The sequence below is a fragment of the Athene cunicularia genome, assembly GCF_003259725.1.
Source record: "Athene cunicularia isolate RWA chromosome 13 unlocalized genomic scaffold, athCun1 chr13_part1, whole genome shotgun sequence".
Classification (NCBI taxonomy): domain Eukaryota; kingdom Metazoa; phylum Chordata; class Aves; order Strigiformes; family Strigidae; genus Athene; species Athene cunicularia.
Window position 1 is genome coordinate 17,913,219 of NW_020799117.1, and position 22,799 is coordinate 17,936,017.

Below are 22,799 nucleotides of genomic sequence, written 5' to 3' on the forward strand. Positions count from 1 at the left end.
GGGGGGGGGGGGGGATAAACCTGTTCATTGTCATTTTCATATATCTAATTCAATCTGAATCTGGAAAAACAAAGCCCATTAGCAAAAAAGTAATTCTAAGAGCAGAGGTTCTTCGTTGTTAATTATCACTTTTATTAAAACTGGGAATGAAGCTGTGACAAGATGATACCCATGGGAAATATATAATATGTGGGAAAAATCCACCTGTGTTAAGAAAATCACTGCAACTCGACTTGATAGCAGAGGCTTTTAGCTTTGCGTCCCTGCTGTTCAGGTTCTGGAAGCAGTTATTGCCAGTGCCACGAGGGGAGGGGTCACATCTCCTCTCTCATGTGGCAGAAATCCAGTAAGCAAGAAACAACCAGTGTAAAGCACATCTGTATTCTGGCAATTGTGGTGTTTAACAGCTGCTTTTGGCTGCTCTTCACTGCCGTCAGTTCTGTGTATTTCCTGATGAGAAGATTGCTCACCTCAGAGTATGGGTTCCGGGGGAAGTGCTCAGCCGCATGTGGGGCTCAGCTCAGGCTGGCTGCATGGACTGATGGAGTGGCATTTTCCCTGTTTGGAGTATAGTTGAAACATCAAGTTTGATATTTTTGTGCAGTTTCAGTTGTACATATCCTCGTCCTAGTCCCTTCTGGATCTGTTCTTCACATTACATCCCGTTATTCACTGTTCCTTATTTCAGACTTGAAATGCCCTCTTGTGCTGTTTCTTCTTTCAACTTTTCACTTCCTTGCACCTACTTTTTCTCACAGCATGTGTCCTTCTCAACTTTCATTGTCTGTTTAAAAAGTAGGTCGACTAGGAAAGTCCTTCAACCTTTTCCTGTCTCCCCTCCTCGTGCAGCTGAGGTTATTAAGCAGTTGCTAGGATTTAATTCAGCCTAAACAACAGCACTGAAAAGAGAACAATTTTGGTGCTGAAGTTCCTTGGGCCAGTCCTGAGAGCAGCCATTGCACTTCTGCAAGTCTGATTAGGGATCTGTGATCTTAGAGGAGGCTGCTGGTTTTGATTTTGCTGGTCTGGTTCATGCAACTTTGTTGGTTTAAGAACAAAAATCTAGAGAAATAGTTGAAAACCTGTTAAACAGAAGGGAAAAGTGCAATAGAGCCTGTCTGAATTCCTGTCAATGGTATTTAATAGTTAATGATGCTTTCATTAATGATATATCCCCTCAATTGTATATTAGCCAATTTTGGACAGTGCATGCAAACTGTGGTTTGAGTTAGTCCTTCAAGTTTACATGGTTTCTTCATTAGATCCTGGTCTTAGCACAATTTGTAGCTTGATATGAGACTTGCTTTAACTTTGACCTGTGTGTGCATCATTAACACTCACCAGCTTTTGTCATCATGAGGTCCGGAGTAAAGCAGAGTCCTCCATTCAGCAACTGTGATAACTTCAAGGTAGGATGTCTTCTCTGTACCTCCAGCTGGCCTAGAAAAAGTCAGTAATGATGTATTGGATTTCTGGAGTCTTTCAGAGATATTCTTGCATTTTTTCAAAGTTGGCGATGTGAATTGTGCTCATAGGCTCATAGAAGGCTGGGAATTACTAGCTCAAGACAGTTCTCTCAAAGGGAGAAACATTAGGGGTCCTTCTGCTTCTCTCCATAAATTGTCCATGAGTCCTTAGAGCCAACAACATTCTACCACTGCCAGCATGCCAGGAGACATGAATGGAACAAAGATAGTAGCTCCTTCACATGAATTGGAAGGAGTGAATGAAGGGCAAAACTATTGATGGAATTATAGCTGGCTTTGTTATAGCAGAACAATTTACATGATGTCGGCACAAGGGTTCATCTGCCGGTTACTTCCCTGCCCTCACACAGTGAGGAAATGGCAGACTGAGGACCTGAGCTCCTTATTCCCAGCTCCCTGTGCAGCACTAAGAAAAGCATCCAAATTTCTGTGTTATCCAAACCAACTAATGAGACATTTGTGGTTCATCTATCATTATACAGAATGTATCTCTAGTGACAAAAATAATAACTGGTAATTAGCCAGGACTTTCAGAAACACTCCTAGCTGGTGAATAACTGCTGGGAAACACAAGTGTGATATGAAGTCGAATTAATTTGCAGGCAGAGGGGTCAGAGTGGAATTGTAGTGGTCCAAATGGGAAGGGACCAGAGTACATTGTCACTGAACGGTTGTTAGTTTAATTGGAGGTTGCTGGTTTAGAGGCCCCATCTAAAGTAATTCCTTAAATATCAGATTTGCTAATTTACTTGTAGCATTTTTTTTTGAAACTGTAATCTGCAGTTATCAATCAGTGGTTTTCTCTCCACACAATTTACAGATGACAAAAATTATTAGGGCTAGTCAGATCCAGAGATACTTGAAAAACACTGAAGGGGCTTAACCACCTGTGGTGAATGGGGCAGATGAATGACTGTTGAACAAGGCAAGCTGATAAGCAGTCAGTATCATTGCTTGGGACTAGTTAAGTTAAAATCACTCATGAGAAAGGCCTAGCTTTCATTTTGTTTTGCTTAGTTTAAAATCAAAACAGCAATAAACCTGCTAGCTTTATACATGCACAAAAGAAATCATATTGGATAAATGTGTATGGAACAGTGATTTCATACTTTTGATGCTGTAGACACCTGCAATACTGTGAATGATCTCATTATGCCATTTCTGAAATACAACAGAAGTGGAAGGGCTTCAGAGATCTGCAATGAAAATAGATTTATGGACAGTAGCCATGTGAGAAGACTGTTCAGGATTGCTAAGTATTGGAAGATCCATAAACAGAGATGTTCTGGAGATATTTGAAATAATGAACTGTACAAGAAGAATCAATCAGATGTTCCTGTTTATTCTTTATCATAACACAAGAGCAAAGGAATATTCAATCAAAATGACAAAAATTTAATATTTAGGGTTTTATACCAGGCTAATCATAGAATACCACTGTGGTTTTCTTAAATGTGAGGGTAATGAGAACATGTCATGCTGCATTTGTTTTAAAACAAAGTGAGGAGACAAATTCTCCTCTTTGAAGGCATAAATGTGTTTCTAATAGTGTGGTCACTGGGAGAAGCTTCTGCCGTGGGGAATATTACTCTCTATTTTGCTGTGATTTTTTTTGTACGTTCACATGATGTGTTTTCCCCACACACCCAATTTTAAGAGCTGGTTATAGATTACATAAATCATTGATATGATTCATCATAGTGATTCTTCTATTACCAGAAAATCCTTTTCACTACATGTTATTTTGATTGTGCATACCCAACACAAACTGTTTTCACAGTTGAGGCACTCAATCCCTTTTGCTGCATGTAAGAACACTAGGCATTAGCAAGAATATCTGGTATTTTAAAAAATTGGTTTTTTACATTCCTCTCTTAGGATTTGGCAAAAGTAAAGCTTACTGCTTCACTGGTGAGCTTAACCTTGTCTGTATATAAACTACAAAAAATGGTCTCCCAGTTGCTGTTCTACAAAATCTGTTGTTCAGTGGCTATGGTAGAAAACCAGGCACTCTAGTTCATGCTATTCATTTTACGTGTGATTCTAGTTAAAATTATTTAGTCCCTTGAGCTACCCTTTCTGAGGATAACAATATGTATTTTGCAGCAGATTTACAAATGTTTGGGAAGCACTGATCCAAAAGCTGCTGCAGATCTGCAGAATGGTTTTTAGGCTGTAGAATATTTATTCTGTAGAAATAAAAAAATTTGAATCCCACTATTTGGCAGTGCTTTGGGTTTTTCCTCACTGTTCCAGGAGTGACTCAAATTAATATTGACTCAGATTAATATTGCTGCCTCTTGTTAAGAGTTGAAGCTCTATTTCTGTGCAATTTCTGTGGGAGAACTTAACTGAGTAGCCTTTCTTTGGTTTAAATCACAGAACCAGTTTCTTTTATTACCTCAGTACTACCGTAAAGAACGAGTGTTGGTGTAACTAATGGGCCAAGATGGGAGATAAGCTTTTGAGGAAAGATGCCATCTTTTCCTTATATTAATGTTGTTACACATCTGTGGTTTCCCCACTGTTATTTGGGATAGGATCCATAGGATTTGCCTCCCATAAGGCCATCTGTAGCCAACTCTAGTCAGTCATTCCTGGTGATTTGAATGTTGAAATAGTGGCAGAAAGCTGATTTTTCTTAATTGTACACGATAATGGCAGGTCAGTATGTGGCTTCCAAACAAAAAGGTTGGATGGATGGAGGGGACCTAGTGCTCTGCCTGTCAAGCAACGTCCATAAAATGTTTGCACAACATGACACCAACACATCCCTAACGTAAGGAAGCCTGGTTCTTGGGGCAGTAACAAGCAAGTGTAGAATGAGCTGAATGACTCTTGTAGGAAATGAGGGAGAAGCAGCAGCATCCAGGAAGAACTGCTGGTTTCAAGGTGATCCCAAACCCTCCTGATGGTCCTGTATGGAAAAATTCTCCTTCAACATTCCCTCCAAGACTGTTTAAGAACTCATTCAGCCTCACAAAAATCATGATTTGGCTTTGACAGCATTAGATATACTGTCTGTTGAATTCCAAGCTTCTGGGATGCATGAGCTCTTCATGCAGCAAGGGCTTTAGGGACTGAAACCAGCTGTTCTGTTTCAGTTGCTTATATCAGGAACACCTAAAGAATCAAAAATGTTACACTTGGCATGAAGTGCAGTAACACAAACAATGGAGCTACTGGTTTTTCATGTCCTTCTCCATGCCTCTTGCTAAGGTCTGCTGCAGGACTTTAGAAGATGCAGAGATGGGAGAACTGTAGAACTGCAAGGCATAGCTGTAGGAAGACAGGCTTTTTGAGTTTCATTGCTAATCGTATCACCAGGTTTTTTTTGTTTCACTTTTTTTTGTAGTAATTACTAGAGATTCAGGAGGTTCATACATTGCTGGGAAGAAATCTTGTGATTAGATGTATCTGCAAATAAATAATGTGCCTGGGAATGAATGGATCTGTAAGGTCTGGGCTTTTTCATTCTGTGTGCTCTTTAAGATCCATTAACTTAAGGGTCTGAGAAAAGAGTGCAAAGTCTACCAGGCAGCCAGTAAATCTGTCAAACATCTCTTCTATAGGTGGGAAGGAACTTGGTTATTTTTGTAGTCAGTATGCCTGGCCAAACTTAATGTGGTGGGGTTTTTTGGTGGTAGTACTGGACATGATAAATCAAGGAATTATCTAAATGTTTTAAGGTCTGTTTCTCTTCTGAATTCTACCCTTCTTGTCTGGGAGAGATTTGACAGTGCAGTGACTTCAGTTCCTTGATAGTTTTTAAATCTGAATGTGTTAGTCCAGGAAATATGAACCATAATGTGGCATCATAGCCTGTTATACAGCCAGGGCAATGAAAACCTAATGTGGCAGATGCTACAGAGTATCGACTGAAACCCCTTTGGTCTAAAGTACTAACTAGTAGAGGTGGCTTTCATATCATTCCACTGAGCTCTGGATAGGTAGATGCCAATGACAGAGAAAGCTCATGAATAACACATTTACAGATGTGATCTCTTCTTGGCCACCTGCATACAGAAACAAAGCTCAAATTCAATTAAAGTGTTCATTACTTGTTGACTTGATCACTCTGTGCCTCTGATCACACCTCTAACTTGTCCTCAATATGAACATCTCTAAGCAATTCAAGTGCATTACTTAGTTAATGTGATATGCAAAATCCCTTTGAGAGTCTGCACCTGATGTTATTGTTCAGCAGTTGTTTAAGGCAGAGACAGTGTCAGAGGATGTTGTGGGAGCAGCATGGTGGGGTGAAAGCCAGCCTGCCCTACTCATTCAGGACTGTGGGGAAAGGCAGCTACTGCTTGCCTGAACTGTGGGAACAGTGTGGGGAAAAATACAGCCTCTTGAGACCTGTAAAATAAAAGGCACTGGCTACCTCTGTTATCCTGAACATCCCACATGGGGCATACCAGCATCTTCCACTAATAGCATGCTTGAAAAATCCAGCTCTTACTGGTGTTGCAATCTTGCATCTGCCATCTGATAAAACACTCAACCTGCCAAGTGTTTACTCATCTGTGGTGATAATGGAGAAATACATAATTGACTTAACTTGAGAGCAACCCGCAGTGCTAGCCCATGCCAGTAGCCTGGTGAAATACTGCAAAAATGAGCAAGTGTAAAGTGCATCTGTCTGTCTTCCTTAGCTGCCTGCAGAGGATGCTTGTTCAGGCCAGCGCTGGTCCACACTGATGTCTGGGTCTGTGTTAAACACCAGCGAAATGTGCTCTTTGCTGTCCAGCAGCTAACCCAGAGGAAGAGAATTTAGAGCTGTTCTTACAAAGCATTGCTCTGTAGGTCCTGGGCTCTGTATGGGTGTACACATGTATGTGGGAAGTGTGTTTATGTGTAGCCTGGGGGGGGATAGGGTGGAATTAAAAACCTTTCCTTTCTTCCCCTACAATGTGCCATATTCTCTCATGCAGTACAGAAGAGGCGCTGACAAAACCATCTGCATTGGCAGAATTACTGAGAAAATACTGAATGCAAAAGTTGACCGGTATTAGATATTTTAAACAATAATAATTGTGTGTGAAATTGCTGAGGTTAGCTGCACAGTGCTGAGTTGTTCAGGGGCAGAGTAAACTCTTGAGAGAATTTCCCTGAAGTGAAAGAAAATAGAACCATAGAATATGGTTAAATGCAGAAATTGCTTGTATATTTTTTTAAAAAAAGCAAACAAGGGAGAGTGGGGAAGAGAAGAACTAGAAATAGGGGGAGAGGTTGAGAAACAGAGGGAGTGTGAAAATGAGGGGGGAGTGGAGGGGGGGAGAGGGAAATGTGCTGTACACTTAGCTGAGCAGCCGGAAGAAAAGCTTCAAACAGGATTTCTCAGCTTTAGATGTCTGCCAGTTGTTTGCAGGCACACCAGTAGGTATCTGGTGCCTTAAAGGATGTGGACTAAAGGCGAGTCGGAGGGACTTCAGACTTTAGGGATTGTGGTGGTGGTGTGCTCCTCTCTGAAACTTTTGCACTACCTCGGGCTAATTGACTTGTCAGATGGTAAGAGACCTTCCAAGTTTTCTAGCTCCTGTTTACTTTTGTTTAAATTTGTGTCAGTAAAGCCACTGTAGGTAGCAGATAGGCAGTGGGAAGGAAAGCATTGTCTGTCAGTGCACTGATTCTCAATATTGTCTTCATCTTTATTAAGAATCATACAGGCTGCAAAGAGGGAATTATGCTTTTTTGACGATGTTTGTTTTTGGTATATTACCATAGCCAGAGAGAATCTGAAGCTGTGATATTTTGCCTTGTGTGTTATTTTATCAAATTTTCTTGTCTTTTCTTATTGTTAATTCATTTTCTCTCTTGAAAATAAATTAGTATCAACATGGAAAAAAAGAAAATCTCTCTTGGGATAATGGAAGCACCACTGATAATTAAGTGCATGATTTCTTATGGCTACCTAAAACAATTCTGTTGTGACATTTGCAGATTAAAGACATGATGGAATTAATGTGAATAAAACAAAACTTCTGTGTATCTGCTATTCCAGACTCTTCAGCAAAGTAAACAGAAAGAAAATAATCTAGGGAGAAATATTTCTAGTTTCACCTATTGAAATGGAAGATTTGGTCTCTGTCTTTATCTTACCAATGTAATGAACTAATGAACTTTTTTTTTTCTTAAAGGTTTTCCTGCCTGAGTAAAGCATATGTGTTTTAATGATTAAGTGAGCTTTGGGGATCATATTATCTATTTATGAAGGGATGTAAGTATCACTGAATTTTGAAAGAGTAACTTCTTGACGAAGCAAATGAGGTATTGTTTTTTAAAAAAGGGGACCCCCAAGTCACTTGCTTCAGTCACTAACTGTGCAAAGTTTATCTAGCAAAGGAAATAACAATGATAAAATACTAGCATAAACACATTACTTTATTCAGATATTATCTTTAAAATATGAGTTGGCTAAGGCTAATCAAAGATTTAATAGAACTGGAGGAAATGTATATGTTAAGTATGTTTTACTGGATAATGTTAAAAGCAACAAAAGCAGATGGAATTTAAGCTTGCTACTCTAAAATCACTGCTGTCACATCCTAGAAATCCTCTTCCAGGATTAGGAACAAATATGAAAAATGGCCTAAATAAATGAATTATGTTATTTAGACCAAGAGAAATGTAAATTGGCATGTATTTGTCATTACGTGAATGTTGATATTCCTTATTACAAAATTAATATATCATGGGAGCTTTTAGTTTACTCCTAGAATGTCACTGGAGTTCAATTATATAATTAGAAATAAATGAAGATCTCTGACAATGACAACTATTTTCAAAGAATGGCAACAGAAGTGCTCACCTTCAAAATAAGCTGTCAAGTCAAATGCTGAGGCAAGTGCGTTGCTACTTGTTAACAGCAAGAACATTTTTATACCTTCTTTCCAGACCTCGTTACTGTAATTCCATTGTCCGCTCTTTTCAAAGCAATTGCTTTCCCCAGAAGAGTCTCCCCAGTGTTTCCCCAGCAAAGTCAAATATGTGGCAGGTGAGAAAGTTGTCTGCTCATAGATTAAATGAGCAGAAATGAATAAATAGTCCCAGATTGTATTCACTGAACTGCATTTTGTTTGCGGTCATCGGTCGATAATCACTCAATCCATACAAGTGTAGAAGGGTATAGCATTTTCTTTTAACTCTTTGTAAGGGAACACTGTCAGAAGTGCTGATACACATAGTTCCTGATTGCTGATGGATTACCTGACAGCATATAGGAGCATGATACTGTAAACCTTTTTTGCTTTGGATAATTTTTCTTGGAATTCTTTTCTGGGTGCAGAATAATTCACTTGGAGACTAAGATATATTTATTTGGTACTCATTAATTATATGAGCTTGTGTTTTTTCCTTCTGACTATACCTGTGCTAAAAATTACTTATATGTGTAAATAGTAACATTAATGTAATGTAGGTGGTCATTAATGTAGTGCAATGCAGATTTCAATCACTTAGAAATTTTTAAGGGTGGCATTAAACTGTTTTCTTTGATATGCCAGGTGACAGTGATGGGAAAGGTACAGTGGGTGCAACATAAGTAACATCTTTATATTCACTAGAGATGATCACTCTTTTTATAAATAAACATCTAGAAATTCCATGTGTCTTATGGTGGTGTGAAATAACACTAAAATAAGACACTGAATTTGGCTTTATTATTATGCTTTTTAGAACTAGAATTGTTCTCTCTTCTGTAGGTGGAACAGGCTTACTTAGTGTTCCTTTGTCCTCTTTAAAGAAAACAAAAAACAAACCACCAAAACCCAAGTTCTGATTCTTTGTTAGTCTAACATAAGAAGCAATAATTATGGAGAGGGAAATAGTGTAGACAGTAATTTAGAAAATGTGACGCTTCAGAATTTGCTGCAGCTGAATTCATGTTGCTCAGTTCCACCTTCTTTGTTAGTTATGTTCTAGAGGTGAGGTCCTGTTCTTGCTATTAGTTCATTCAGATGTTTGATTGGAAACAACCAAAACCAGAGGCATCAGTGGCAGTTCTAATCTCCGAGCACAACCTAAAACTGTTGAGTGTTTTTTAATAAAATATTAAGCCAATAGGAAAGAATCTTTTTTTTCTGATCTTTTGCTCCACCTGTAGTTCAGGTGGAACAAGTTTAGGTGAACTAATCCCGTAAAACTCAGCCAAACTGAAGAACTCCAGTAAGATCAGACCTTTGTCAGCTATACTGTTTGTGTGTTCTGAATGCTTCATTAAAATGTTCCTATTTGTTTAAAAAAAAAAAAAAAGGCAAAACAAAACAAAAAAAACCCCAAACAAAACACAACAAGGCAGGGGGGAGTGGGGGAGGGGAGTGTCTAGATAAAGTTTTGAGACAAAATTTGCTTAACTAAAATGAAAAGGCTTGCAAAGCATGGGGCAGTTTTTTGTGACCCTAATAGATATAGAACCATTGATGACTTGTTGCTTTGTTTTCCTCACTGTTCTATGTTTTGGGGGTTTGTGTTTGGCTGTGTCGTTACTGCAGTTCTGTGCTTTGAGGGAGAGCTGCTGCAACCTTGTTGGGTTAGTTCCCAGCTCCCAAGAGCTACACGTGACCACATCCAAGAGGGTGGACCAAGAGTTGAAGATGGGTTTTCTTTAGTGCAACAATGCATCCACAAACAGTTACATATGTATTACGAATAATTTGGGGAAAGATCTGGTGAAACCCTGTGTTAATTATGGTTGGAGACTAAAAACCTTCTCCATAAACTGAGAGTAAATTGTGGCTGTACATTTGTTTTATGAGTTTGGCTTTAACTCAACTTCTTTGCAGAACATCCATCCAGCCTCTAGGTAGCCTTGAAACATATATAAATCATAGCTCTTCAAATTAGAGGGATCCGGAGGAAATAAATTGTGGGTTTGGACTAGTTCAGTATTGATTCAGTAATACCTATGGCAGGGGACAAACCTCTGAAAATACGTGAAGTAAAACATACCATCAATTATATTGTCAGGGATTTAGCTTTTTAATGCAGGAAACTATGCTTTCCTTAGTTGTAGTCACTTATTTTATGATAGAAGATTTAGAAGCAGGTGCTCAAATATTTTTCTTGATTGAATAAATAAATTTAAAAAACAGCTATCTCAGTTCAGGGATTGTCACTGTATGTGTCTACATAATTCAACAGTATGTCAAAAATACACCGCAGACTGGTAGATTGCAGTTGCCACAAATGCTTTTAATAAGATCGCCAATGGAGATGGGGTCTTAAAGCCAGTTCCCTCTACCTTCACTAGAATAAGTGCTTCCAATTCTTCCTCAGTGCACCTGTTTTCATGTGGTGTGTCCGGTACATGGTGTTACATGAGGAGAGGAGATAGACGTTTACTGTCATATCAAGTAACCCTTAAGGTATTCTGGACCTCAGACCTGGAGGCTTCTTCCTCATAGTGACTTTACTTGACAGCAGCTGAGTTCAAAACAAAACTAGCTGAATCCTGAAACACAAAATATGCCGAAGTTTGTATCTGAAGCAACCACAAAGAGGTAAGATTTATAATCTGGTAATTCATCACCTCAAATTGTATTGTTATCGCCTGTGGTACTGTCCCAGGTGCTGGGGCTGGGAATAGCCAAAGACAAATCATACTTGATACTGATTTGATTCATAAGGTACTGTGTGGTTTTAAGTAATAGGATGTAAAGGTTAAAGCTTCTGAAGAGGGGAGATCAGTTCTGCACGAGGGGCAGACCAGAGTTCCTGCTCTGGCTCCCAGAGCCCAGCTCTACAAAGATTATTGCCCAGGTGCTACAGATACTAGCCAACCTATAGTGAAATGTATATTCTGGCTTGTTCTCATAATTTGATAAACTATTGATTAATCCAAATGTGGAATAGGGATAGTCTTCTATAAAAGCTCTTGTGAGAGCATATTCTTTCCTCTAGCTTCACATGGGAACTTCAAACCCACTTAGAGAGGGAAGAAGAGAGGTTTGACCAGACTAAAAACTGGAATTGCTTTCTTTTCCAGGGTATCCCCTGTGAAGGTGCACAGGCAATAGATACCAAAAGTGCTGATTTCAGCCCATTAATACTTCATGGTGCAGAGACTGTATTAGAGCTGAACCAGCACATTTCTTTACACCCTTCCCAGTGATTTCTTTTCAATTATTCCAGCCTTTGTACAGATTTTTCTTCATTCAAGGCAGAAACCATGTGTTCTCTTTCTATGATCTCAGCCTGTTCAGAGACAGAGCTGGTGTGAACCTCTGCCATCAGCCAGGGGTAACCTCGGCCGTGACAGAGTGCAGGCAGCCTGTGGGCAGGGTGCTGGGCTGGGAGGCACTCTGGAAGAGTCTCAATAGTGTCAGTGCTGGCAGAGGTTGGAGCACCACACAAATATAAAAGTCCAGTTCCTTTCGCTGCTATGCTAGTTCCTCCGCTGATACATTCATCCAATTACTTTTATCTCATAGGGAAGATAAGGATAACTATTATTCATACTCTTCAAAGGGCTCAAATGAGAGATGTTATAAAAATGCAATCTATAATTACAGTACATCTTCTCTGAAGTGCAGGGTAGGAGGCACCTGAGCCTGTGCACTGTATCCTCCAGTCCTCCGTTACTCTTGCTGCAGGATCCTGTTTCTGTTGATTTCCTTGATGCAGCTTCTCTTATTTCTCTTGTTTTCTCTTGGCTTTTTGTTTTTCAAGTTTTTCTGTGCTGTGTTCTGGTATGGCACTTCCGTACCTTGACTGCAGTCATGCACACTCAGATGAGCTGAGAATTACAATGCAAATTAAACAATTTTACCTTTAAATACAAGGGACTGAAAAATAAAATGTTTGTGAAAGTTCCCAAAAACATCATCTGTTCTTTCATGTATCTGCCTTTCTGGTGGGGACCTATACAACTTTTTTACAGGAAAGGCAGGGACCTATAAAGCTTTCCAAGTTAAGTCTCCTTAATATTTTAAGGAAAACAATTATTAGCCTTAAGGATTGCTCAATTGCACTTCTGAAAACCCCAGTCAGTTGTATAATAGAACATAATATGTTGCAGTATACCACTGAAGTGATAATATTCTCATACCTCCTCAGGTGAATTTAGCTTTGTTCTGACCCTGCTGTTATGATTTAACTTCTGTATTTTAAGGACTGCTCTTTGCAAGGAAAGATGGAAGTTTTGTGCATGGTTCACTACGAACTCTGATAGAAAATATGCATAGTTTGATCTGGGACAGAGATTTTGATGTTGTTATTCTGTGATACACTTGCCTCTTGCTCTTATCTATGTGGTCATCTGCATACAAGGTGGCACACTTCTTTCCTCTCATACATGAACTAATGTAACAGGTATCGGTAGTTTTGCTGTGAGGAATTTTTTGACAAGGCCATCCTGGATCATTGCCCATCTGTATGAAGAGAACTAAGGGTGCAGTAGCCATCTCTCCTCCTCTCTCAGCCCCATCCACTTCCATGTCTTGCAGCAGTGTGAATTTGAATGCTTTTAGCCCTCAAGCTGTGCATAAACTGGTGGTGTTTAGAAGTAGGCTCATGTTTTCATGACTGTGCAAAATTATTATTTTTTCCCGTTCTTGAGGAGTGTAGGAAACTGAATCAGTGTGGTAGATCAACATTTTGGGCTGTGGTTCTTATTGCAACTATTAAATCCCAGCATCTCCACTAGATCTCAGATTTTTAATGGAATATTGGTCTGAGTGAGTTTATGCAATTATTTTACTGTTCAGCTGGAAACAGTGAGACTCTGGCTCTGAGATATGGCAGTAAAATTATATTTTAAAAAAACCCAAACAACAAATCTGTGGTGGATTATCTATTTCAGAACATCTTTTTTTGGCCAGGGATGTATCATGGTAACATTGTGTTCATATGTCCCTGTCTGCATAGGTGTAGCACGCTTTCAAATACTCAGCTCATTCAGACACGTTGGTAACTTGCAAGATAAAGTCCCAAGTTACAGTGGGAAGCAATCAGAAGAGAAATGCCTGAACTATTGTTACTGCTTGGTCTTAATACTTCTGAGAATGGTCTTGCTTCATGAGGATATTACTCATGTCCTTATGGTAAAACAGTGTTGCATAATCCATACCCATGAGGGGACAGAACAAGAGTTGTGCAGCCAAAATTAACTCAGGGGTTCCTGGTTTTTGATATCTTGTCCGTGCTCCCCTTACATAGGGTTTTGTCCATGTAAATCTTGGCAAGTGCATTATCTGCATTTATAATCTATTTCTGTTTAGCTTTTTTGAAGTTATTCCAATTAATTATTACAGGTTTCCTGTAATCTCTAAATTTTCTTGCAGCACTTTCAGCTTTCAGGGTGTCCTCTCTCATGCAGTTAGCCCCCAGACTTCACTATACAGTCCAATCTGAAGGTTGGTGGCCTTGATACAGCCTGAGCTGTTAGTTCCCAACTGGGGATGAAGTGAATTTTGTTCGCTGTGCACCATCTTCTCATTTCCGAAGCCTCATGGCATTTGCTAGTGCTTAAGAAGTCTCTCTAGATTAGCTCCTGACAGCTCCTTCTGATGTTCTGTGGCTTTTCTCTCAGCTTCACTTCTGGTAAGGAGTAGGAGAGGTTTTGACATTGTGGATTAATTGCAGTCATTCCACTCCCTGAGGAACTTAATTTGAGTTGTTCATGCAATTGCTGTCTTAACTCTGGAGCTTTTAGTGTCCAGCACTCTTTCAGACAGGCAATTCAAACCTTTTAACTAGAAGAGGTTTGTTTTAGCAGTAGAGATACTGCCTCAGCTCTCTGAATCTATGAAGTGATTCAGTTAGTAGCTGTAATTACTCATGGCTCTGTGTTTACCAGAGCATATTGCACTACTCTGCTGTTCATACTTCAATGTTTATTGTAGTTGCTCGACTGCTAACCTTTCTATTGAAGCAGTAATTTCTTACCTATTTACTTCATGTTGTAGTAGGGCTTTCCATGTTTCACAGCTCTGTCCTGTGTCCCCTAGTGTCTGTGTAAAACTGCCTCATGTGTTTGTACATGTGCATACCAATACACTGCAGCTACTGTTTTGCCTCCTTTTGCACTCTTTGCAGGGTTTTATCACCCAGCATCTTTGCAGTGTGATCAGAGTTGTGGAGTGCTCAGACCCAATGTCCATGAGACAGCAGGGCACAGCCCTTCAAGGAGCAAAGCTCTGTTGGCTGGTTCGTTCATCTGAAATGCTACCCTGTCTGTTGCTCTTGGTCATGATGATGTCCCTCTGCTTTTTATCAAAAGGTTCTAAATGTCACTGCTTTACAGAGCAACTGACCAGACCTGAAGGTCTGCTCTTTCAGTCTCTCTGCCAATCTGGGCAATCCCATCCTCCCAGTCTAAAACCTACAACCTACACTTTTTTCTTGCTTGAACACACAAATTCATGTAAACTATGTTTCTAAGAAAGGTAACATCAAAGTTGCTAGCAGGTCCTCTTTCCCATATAGGCTTTCTTGAACACTTGTCTTCAGCACGTAGTATGGTCCAGAGACTTCCCTATAAGTCTTTAGTGTCTCTTTGCTTACTTTGATTAGTGCCTTCCTACTTAAGCAATCAAAAGCTTGTTTTTTATCTGATTATTTATTATTAAGAGATAGAATTAATACCCTACCCCTTTTCTAGCTCTGTTAAAGTTCACGTTATGTGTCTGTCACTCTAGAGGGGACAGTTAAGTACTCAGAAGTGGAAAATGGTGGATTACCACATCTCCTAAACCATACCAGCAGATCCTGATCTTTATAAAAAATATTATTAAAGCTATTGCTGAAAATTATAGCATTTCTACAGACAGAACATATTTTTCCAATTCCCAAGTGACAGTATTGCATTTTTTTTCTTTTCTGAAGAGGAAGGAAGAGCAAAACAAACTGCAGTACTGATCTTGAATTAGACTAGCAGCTTCGTCCTTCTGTACTAATTTATGCAAAGAATTGGTTAGAAAACAGTTAACACTTCGCAGCAATTCAGGAAAAACATCTTCAGGGATATTCAATAATGCTGAAACTTTGAAACTTACATGGTTGTTATCTAGTGAATTCCTTGAGTGAGACATAACAATTAATTCAATTACTTAAAAGCATTTACTTTAAATTTAATTTAAATTAAAGCATCAGTAGGTACAATTATCTCACAAGCACCGCATAACTTGCACAGGCATAAAACTGAAAGTCTTTTGAGGCATTACACTCACCTGATCAGAGTCAAAGATGTAGGTTTTCACTTTTTTGTGGAAAAAAGCTCTTTATAGGAAAAGTGTGTAAATGTTTCATAAAATTATAGTAAAGTAGATGTGGAAGGTGAAGAGGTCTCTTATTCCATCCTCCTGTCTCAAAGCAGGGTTGTATCTGTCTGTGTCAGTATGGCAAACTCATTACAAGTGTTACTTTGTCTTCACCAATGACATAGAGAACAGATGATTTCTTTTATCTTTGTGCAAGCCTTGTAAGCTGTGTTATGTTCTTTCAGGTTCCTCTTCACTAGTCTAAATAACTCTTAATTCTTTTGGTCTTTCCTTGTTTGTTATGATTTAGTGTCTGATCATTTCCATTGCTCTTACCTGAAGTATTTGTTGTTAATGCACATCTTTCTTGGAGCTGTGACCTAACTGCTACTGAGCACAGCAGAGGGATGATTTCACATGACTGACAAAATGTATTCCTGTTTGTACTTCTTGTGAAGTGTTTATTGTCTTTGCAGCAATATAAGACCAGTCATTTATGTTCAGCTTTTGACCACCGTAATGTGCAGATACAGTCTGGCCAGCTGTATTTGTGTAGTTTATTCTGTTGTTGAACTTGTAGCCCTTTGCATTTGTCTTTACTGAATTCCATCTAGTTACCTTCAGGCCTTTGCTCAAATTTGTGAAGGTCTCCTTCAGTCCTTTCCAACGTGATGATACCTGTTCTGTTTGATACTCCACCTTGCTAATATACACTGACCACCACTAGACTCAAGAAGGACCTCAGTGGAGTCACGCTTGATGCCTCCTGTTGTTTTGATGCTGAACCACTGAGACCTGTCCCCTGAACAGCTATCCAGCCAGTTCCTATCTACCTCATGGCAGTTTCACAGACCATTCCTTTCCCTAGCTTCCAGATGAGATTGAATGTGAGACAGGGCCAAAAAATATTACTCGGGTGAAAATGTAATGCATTCTCTGTTTCTCTCCTCTGCACAAGGATGCACTATATCAATTCAGTTTTATTCTATTGCAGTTTTACAGTAACCCATGCTTGTAAGAATACAGCACTGTTTGTTCCAAGATTTTCTGAAGAACTGAAGTGAAAGATGAAAAAAATCATATGGACCTGTAATCCTTCCCTCTCCTTTAGCTGTTTGTTCCTTCCAGGACAAAACAGAAGATCCTGCCTTTGGTCTCCCGATTTCCTGAAAGCAGGGAAAACACAGTCCTGGGAAGATAGGAATGAACACAGGAGGGGAATATGATGGGAGACATCCCACACAGCCCTGTGTTTTGGATTATCTTTTAGACTCTGGTGGAGATGCTGTTCTCTTCTTCCCCTTCTCTCTGTGCACTGTAAAGAGGTGGTGTCACCCTCACCACAGGCATGGCATGGCAGTGCAGGAACAGCTGGTCTAGACACCCTGCTTTGTGTTGTTTCCAGTGAGATAGTAATGCTGTATAAGCAATTCGGTGTGCGCCCCCCCCAATCATGTTCTTTAATTGCTGGTATAGCTCTTAAAGAACTGCATCACTCTATGGCTTCTTAATTCTGGTCTGTGTTTTTGATGTGGGACTCTGGGTGTCCACACTATTCATCTAAAATTACTGACAGGCAATTTTAGGATTACTGTAATACCAAGAAGATGGAAAATGTTCTTCTTCCTCTTTCATGTGACAAAAATACACCACTTACGTTTTGCAACTCCTACCTGAGTAATCAACTATGTTAGCATTCAGTCTGAGAACAATAAAATTTTTTTGGACTGTTGTGGAGCTTTAATTTAGTCAGTCATCCCTTAAGATGTATTCTGTGTTCATGTTTCCCCTTCAGCTTTAACAGTTCTGATTGAATAGATATGGATTTTATTTTTAGTCTGTTTGTAAAATAGTCATTCCATTTGCAGCATGGCAAGCCTTCCTCTTCAGAAAGCATCTCAGCATCACCAGACCCTTCTTCAACAGAAAGCATTGCAGGAAAAAAAAAATAGCATTTGCTTAATACTTACCTGTGGCAGCATAGAGGCTAAGAAATGCTATTTCAATTTTCAGTCATATTCTGGTGAAGAGGTACATCCAGGTGTAGTGGTGAAAGCTGTAGGAGTGAAATAAGACTGTGTAGAAGAATGGAGCAACAACAACCTTCTTTAGAAAACACAAACCACTTGTTCTATTAAATGAACATATGTGCCAACAGAAAGCCCAAAGACAATAGATTTCATGTAAGTGTTCTAGAGGAGTGAGCATGACTGAAAGTATAGAAACGCCCTCCATGAAATTCTGCAGCATATGGCCAAGAGAAGAAAGGGATGTGTTTTCAGTGGGATAGTGCTGGAGGGGGAGATAAAAAGTAAACTACTCTGTGAAGCAGAAGTGCTTATTGTGCTTTATGCATTAGTGTTTAAAGAACTTGGGTGTTGAGCTGACTTAGAAGTTTGCTAATGGTTTGAAAAGTGCAGACCTTTGTGATAGTGATGAATCAGCTAAATAACTGTCTTAATTATTTTACTAAGCATAACTTCAAAGGGAACTATTTGGGCCTTTTTTAAAAAATCAAGGTAGGTATATAGAAAGAATATACCAGTATACCACAGCAAAACCTTTAACATATCACACACCATAATTCCATGATTTCTGTGCTTCTGTTAATTCCCTATGTATATAAAGATGCAATAGTACCTGAGTTTTGTACCTATTTACGTATCTTCCCTTCCATCTTGCCTCTCTCCCTTCAGACTCCTTCCCTAAATCAGATCACTCTGGACTGGGGTAGAAGGATGTTAGAAGACATTAATATTCTGTAGGGTATTTTAAAAGAAATTGAATAGAAGTCCATAAAACTTTAAAAAAAAAAATAAAAAATCCTGAGCATACCCAGCAAAATAAAATACACAGATGATAAGGTGTTCTGGCATATTTCTAAAGGGGTGCAGTTAATGCTTTACCTGTTTTCTAGAGCTGCAAGAGAGACTGTGGACTGTAACATACTGCATCAAATCCAACTTGCAAAATAGCAAGCTCAAGGTAGCCTCTCCACTTCAGAAACACAGCGTGCATGAGGCAAGATTTGATGCCGTGTGATGCACTTGTACATGTTGGATCCACATCATACCAAATCGCTGTGGGGGTCAACGCAGTCAGTGTGGAGAAGGGTGAAGATTTTGGTGCCTGTAGTGCCTGCAAAGCAGATCCTTGTTTTAAGGAAAAGATAGTGTGGGTTAAGAAAAATAAATGCACAGCATTTTCTAAACTGCATGGCAGCATCATTAAAGATTAGCTTGTCCTTGTGCAAAGCTTATTTCTGAGAGGCTGTCAAAGCTATTCTTAATTTATAACCTGTGGAAGTGTTGGCTACAGAAGTCAGAGATTCCCCAGTGCTACTGAACCAAGTGTCAGGCTGCTTGGCAGATGTTATAGTTCTGACTGAGAATATTAACCTTTTCCAACATCCTTCTGCCCAGCAGATTAAAGTGATGGATTTAGGGAGTCTGAAGGGATAAAGAAAAGATGGAAAGGAAGATACATAAATACTATGTACTATTGCATTTTTATATGCATGGAGAATTAACAGAAGCACAGAAATCATGGAATTATGGTGTGTGATATGTTAAAAGATTAAATTGGGTACTTGATGAGCCTGGTCTGTTCTTTCATTGTTTATTCTCTCTTCCCCTTCAAGACCTTTATCAAGACCTATGTGTTTTGGGATGGAAGAGCAATTGGATGATGGGGGATTCAGGCAGGATTGTGCCTCAGTCCCATGCAGGTCACTTTGTCTAGCAGGGAGAGTGTTTTAAAAACAATGTTATAAAAAAAAAAAAAAAACCAACCCTCAAACCTCTTGAAAGTTAACATGGAGGTTTTAAGTATAATCTGGAAGGATTTAATTTTCGCAGGAGGATTATTTTCTTCTTTCAAATATATCACAGCAGCAAAGTTGCATAGTATCAACAGATGTGAAGGAACCAGTCTAACCTCTAATTGTCCTTATCTACTAATCCTCAGAGGGATAGGCACAATCTTCTGTGAAGCACATCTCTGCAGATAAATTTAATTAAAATGTATTGGCAAGTTGGAGACACAAGTTGAAGCTGTTTTAAATGAAAAGCTAAGTCCGGATGCCAGGAGGTTTAATTTCCTTGCAGTGAGAGCTTGTCATGTTACAGGGAGTTAGAATGGATGTCTGAGTTTTGAACTGCACCTGAATGTAGCCATCCTTTGACTGCTGAAGATGGAGTGATGGACCGTTGCTGGAGTGGGTGGAGAGCACTTGTGGAAGGGCAGGCTTTCTAAGGAAGCCATCTTGTGACACCAAATCTGTCTAAATATTGTCTTGCAAAACTCCTTTGGGCAGACTTGGCTTTGGAGAAGACTAAAGAATATTTCTGAAGGGGTTGAAATGTCAGCTGGTATTGTTGGAAGGAATTCAGATCTGTGGATCTTTCCAGCTCCTTCAGCTACTTCAGATGCCTTCAGGTTTTGTGTCACGTAGACCCTGCTAGGGCGATGTCACATTCCCTTTCAATTGGGCAATTGCTTCAATGCCTTAGAAGCTTCTGTAACAATACACTGATCTTACTATGGTGCATCTTGGAGGTAATTTAGTGCATGTACTGATGGTACAATATTGTGTTCTGTCTGCTTTAATATATCTGATGTGGTGACTTCCTCCTGCACAGCAGGCATTGGAGTATATGCTGGGTTTGTGTGGTGGGGTTTCTTGGGAGCAGAGCACAGAGTAGCATAAGAATTCTGTCACTGAGGGAATACTAGAACAGTTCTTAACAAATCTAGAGATCCAAACAAACTAACAGAATATGGCTGTTACAGCTGTTTATGGTGTTTACCTACCTTCTAATGGGATATATGACTTGAAATGTTATCTGGTAGGTGAAATTCAGGGTGAGGCTTGAAAAGGTCTGGGTGGGTTTTAATCCTGCCTGGCCACTGTCCTTCTGGGTGAATTGCCATGAAGTCAGTCCCATCAGTAAGTTCTGGGTAATGGAGACAAATTCTAATTTTTGCTGGATAAAAATGTTTAGGGAATTAGTTGTCTGAAGCCAGAATGGAGTTTACTTTAATTTTCTTCTCATCCTGTTCTGTAAGTACGACACTATGATGATGACCATCAGTTTGATTATTTTATTTGTCACCAGTTAAGTTTTCTTAGAGCACTGTTTATATGCCTATTTCTTTCCTTTGCATCAACAGTTTTACAGAAACAACAATAAAAATTAAAAAGGGTCGTATCTGTGCAAGGCCTGCAATGTATAATACTTTGAAGACAGAAGCTCTTAAATTCTGTTGGTATCAGAAATGTTTTTACATTTATACTGAGCTGCAAGATGATAATCTAGGCTTTTCTCCTGGAGTTGAAACATAATAGAGTTGAGGGGAGGTGTGGTAGCTATGCAGAGTGGGTATATGTACCACAAAAGGAGCTAGTGTTTGGCTGCAGGTTACTGCGTAAATGATGGAAAATTTTAGTATGTTCTCTAGCAGGGTGTGATAATGTTAATATAGACTACTTGTGGCTGAGCATACATATCTGTTCTTCCAGACCCCTCCCCCATTTTTATCTGCTTTTGCTGAAAAGTTAATTCATATCTCCACGACTCTGTAATAATGTAAATAATTTATATATACCAATTAGCTGTCTGGAAGTTGCCGAAAGACATTCATTTCACCAACCCTGAAATTGTGACTTTTTCAGAATTAAATCAAAGCACTCTTGCAGTATTAACACCATTATAACAGATTTCTAAGATAATTAATAGCGTGTAAAATGGATTCTGTCTGCATTTGTGGACTACAGCACCACTTTGAAATGCAGAGTGCACACAGAGGCTTTATCCCTCTTGAATCCCATGTGCCCTCTCCATTCAGGTCCAGAAGTGGTGAGAGCAGTGATCAGCCCTGCACCCTGAGAAGAGGGGGTTCCAGTGTTGGAGTTCCAGCTTGTCATTTTGTTGTCTTTCAGACAATGATAGGATCAGTGTTGCTTGATAAGTGTAAGATGATGCTGTCTTCTTTTTAAACCTGTTTCACATTTCATTGGCTCTAGCTGAAGTTCCTGGACTTCTACCTGATTCTGGTTTACATTAGTGAGAAGAGTACCTATCCCTTTGAGCCCCTCCTGTACCTCATAAAGTCCCATTTTCTATTGAGAGAGGTGCCGGAAAGCATCAGTTGGGGTGGTGCTGGTCATAACCAAGCTACATCAGATGCTGTGTAGTAAAGTTTGGGCAAAGCTCTTCAGCTAGTTTATTCTCAAATTTTACAGTTTTCTCAACTATAAACCTGCCTGTTGATTACTGAGATAGAATTTCCTCATGAAGAGCAGCAACAAGACACATATTTAGCCTTCTAAAAAGTGTAAGTAGTGGTGCAGGTTCTGCCACCTTTGCGTCAAGCGTTGTGAAGATCACGGCACACAGCACAAAGTTAAGTGGAGCTCAGTGCCATTTGTCCTGTTAGGAGCTGCAGAAGCTGAAAGAACATAGAAGTAGCTGACTTAAACATGAGTATATCTTTTTGCATGCTGTTTAATTGAAACTGTTTAGCATGAAAACTTTGAGTTGAATATGAAATCTTGGAGGCAAGATTTGGCTTAGTTCAATCAAGGCTGTGGGATACAGGAGGGAGTTAAAAGGAAAAGCACTTTCCTGACACTTCCATCTATATGGTTTGGGGTTGTTCTCTGCACTTCTAATGAAATATCTAGAGTCTGTATTTTGTGTTTCATCCTCTTAGATTCTGGGGAAAAAATTCTAACCAAAACAGCTGTGAATCATGTTTGCCCCTTTCCTAGAGATTTATTTGGTATCTTGCTTTTGGCAAAATGTGTAACAATTCATACTGGTACTGTGTGACAGGTTTGGGCTATTTCTGTCTGTGTCAGTAGTCACATCTGTGCTGCACAGTGGACTAAATATAGATATCTCATATTAAATAAATAATTAGGTAATTAAATGCTGTTTATGTTGGAGAATGTTAGGATCCAGGCTGGTCATGGTGATTAATGGATGTCATTTGCAACAATAATCTCCTAAATACAGTCCTGTTTGTCACATAATCATTGTGTTTCGCTGTAGTATCTCTCACCAAGATTCATCACAATGTAGTGATTCCTGCCCCCCCACCCCAGATG

The 22,799-nt window shown here is 39.4% G+C and overlaps 1 protein-coding gene across 12 annotated transcripts in view; it reads left to right on the forward strand.

Annotated features, from left to right (window-relative positions):
• KCNIP1 (potassium voltage-gated channel interacting protein 1) overlaps positions 1-22,799 on the forward strand; it is a 449,680-nt gene that overhangs the window by 382,398 nt on the left and 44,483 nt on the right. The window contains exon 1 of one of the 12 annotated variants that reach the window (XM_026858232.1): positions 6,893-7,001. The exons of the other annotated variants lie outside the window; for them this stretch is intronic. Coding sequence (XP_026714033.1) covers positions 6,893-7,001 — 109 coding nt within the window. Of the gene's footprint in view, positions 1-6,892; positions 7,002-22,799 lie in introns of those variants that run through there. 12 annotated transcript variants of the gene reach the window in all.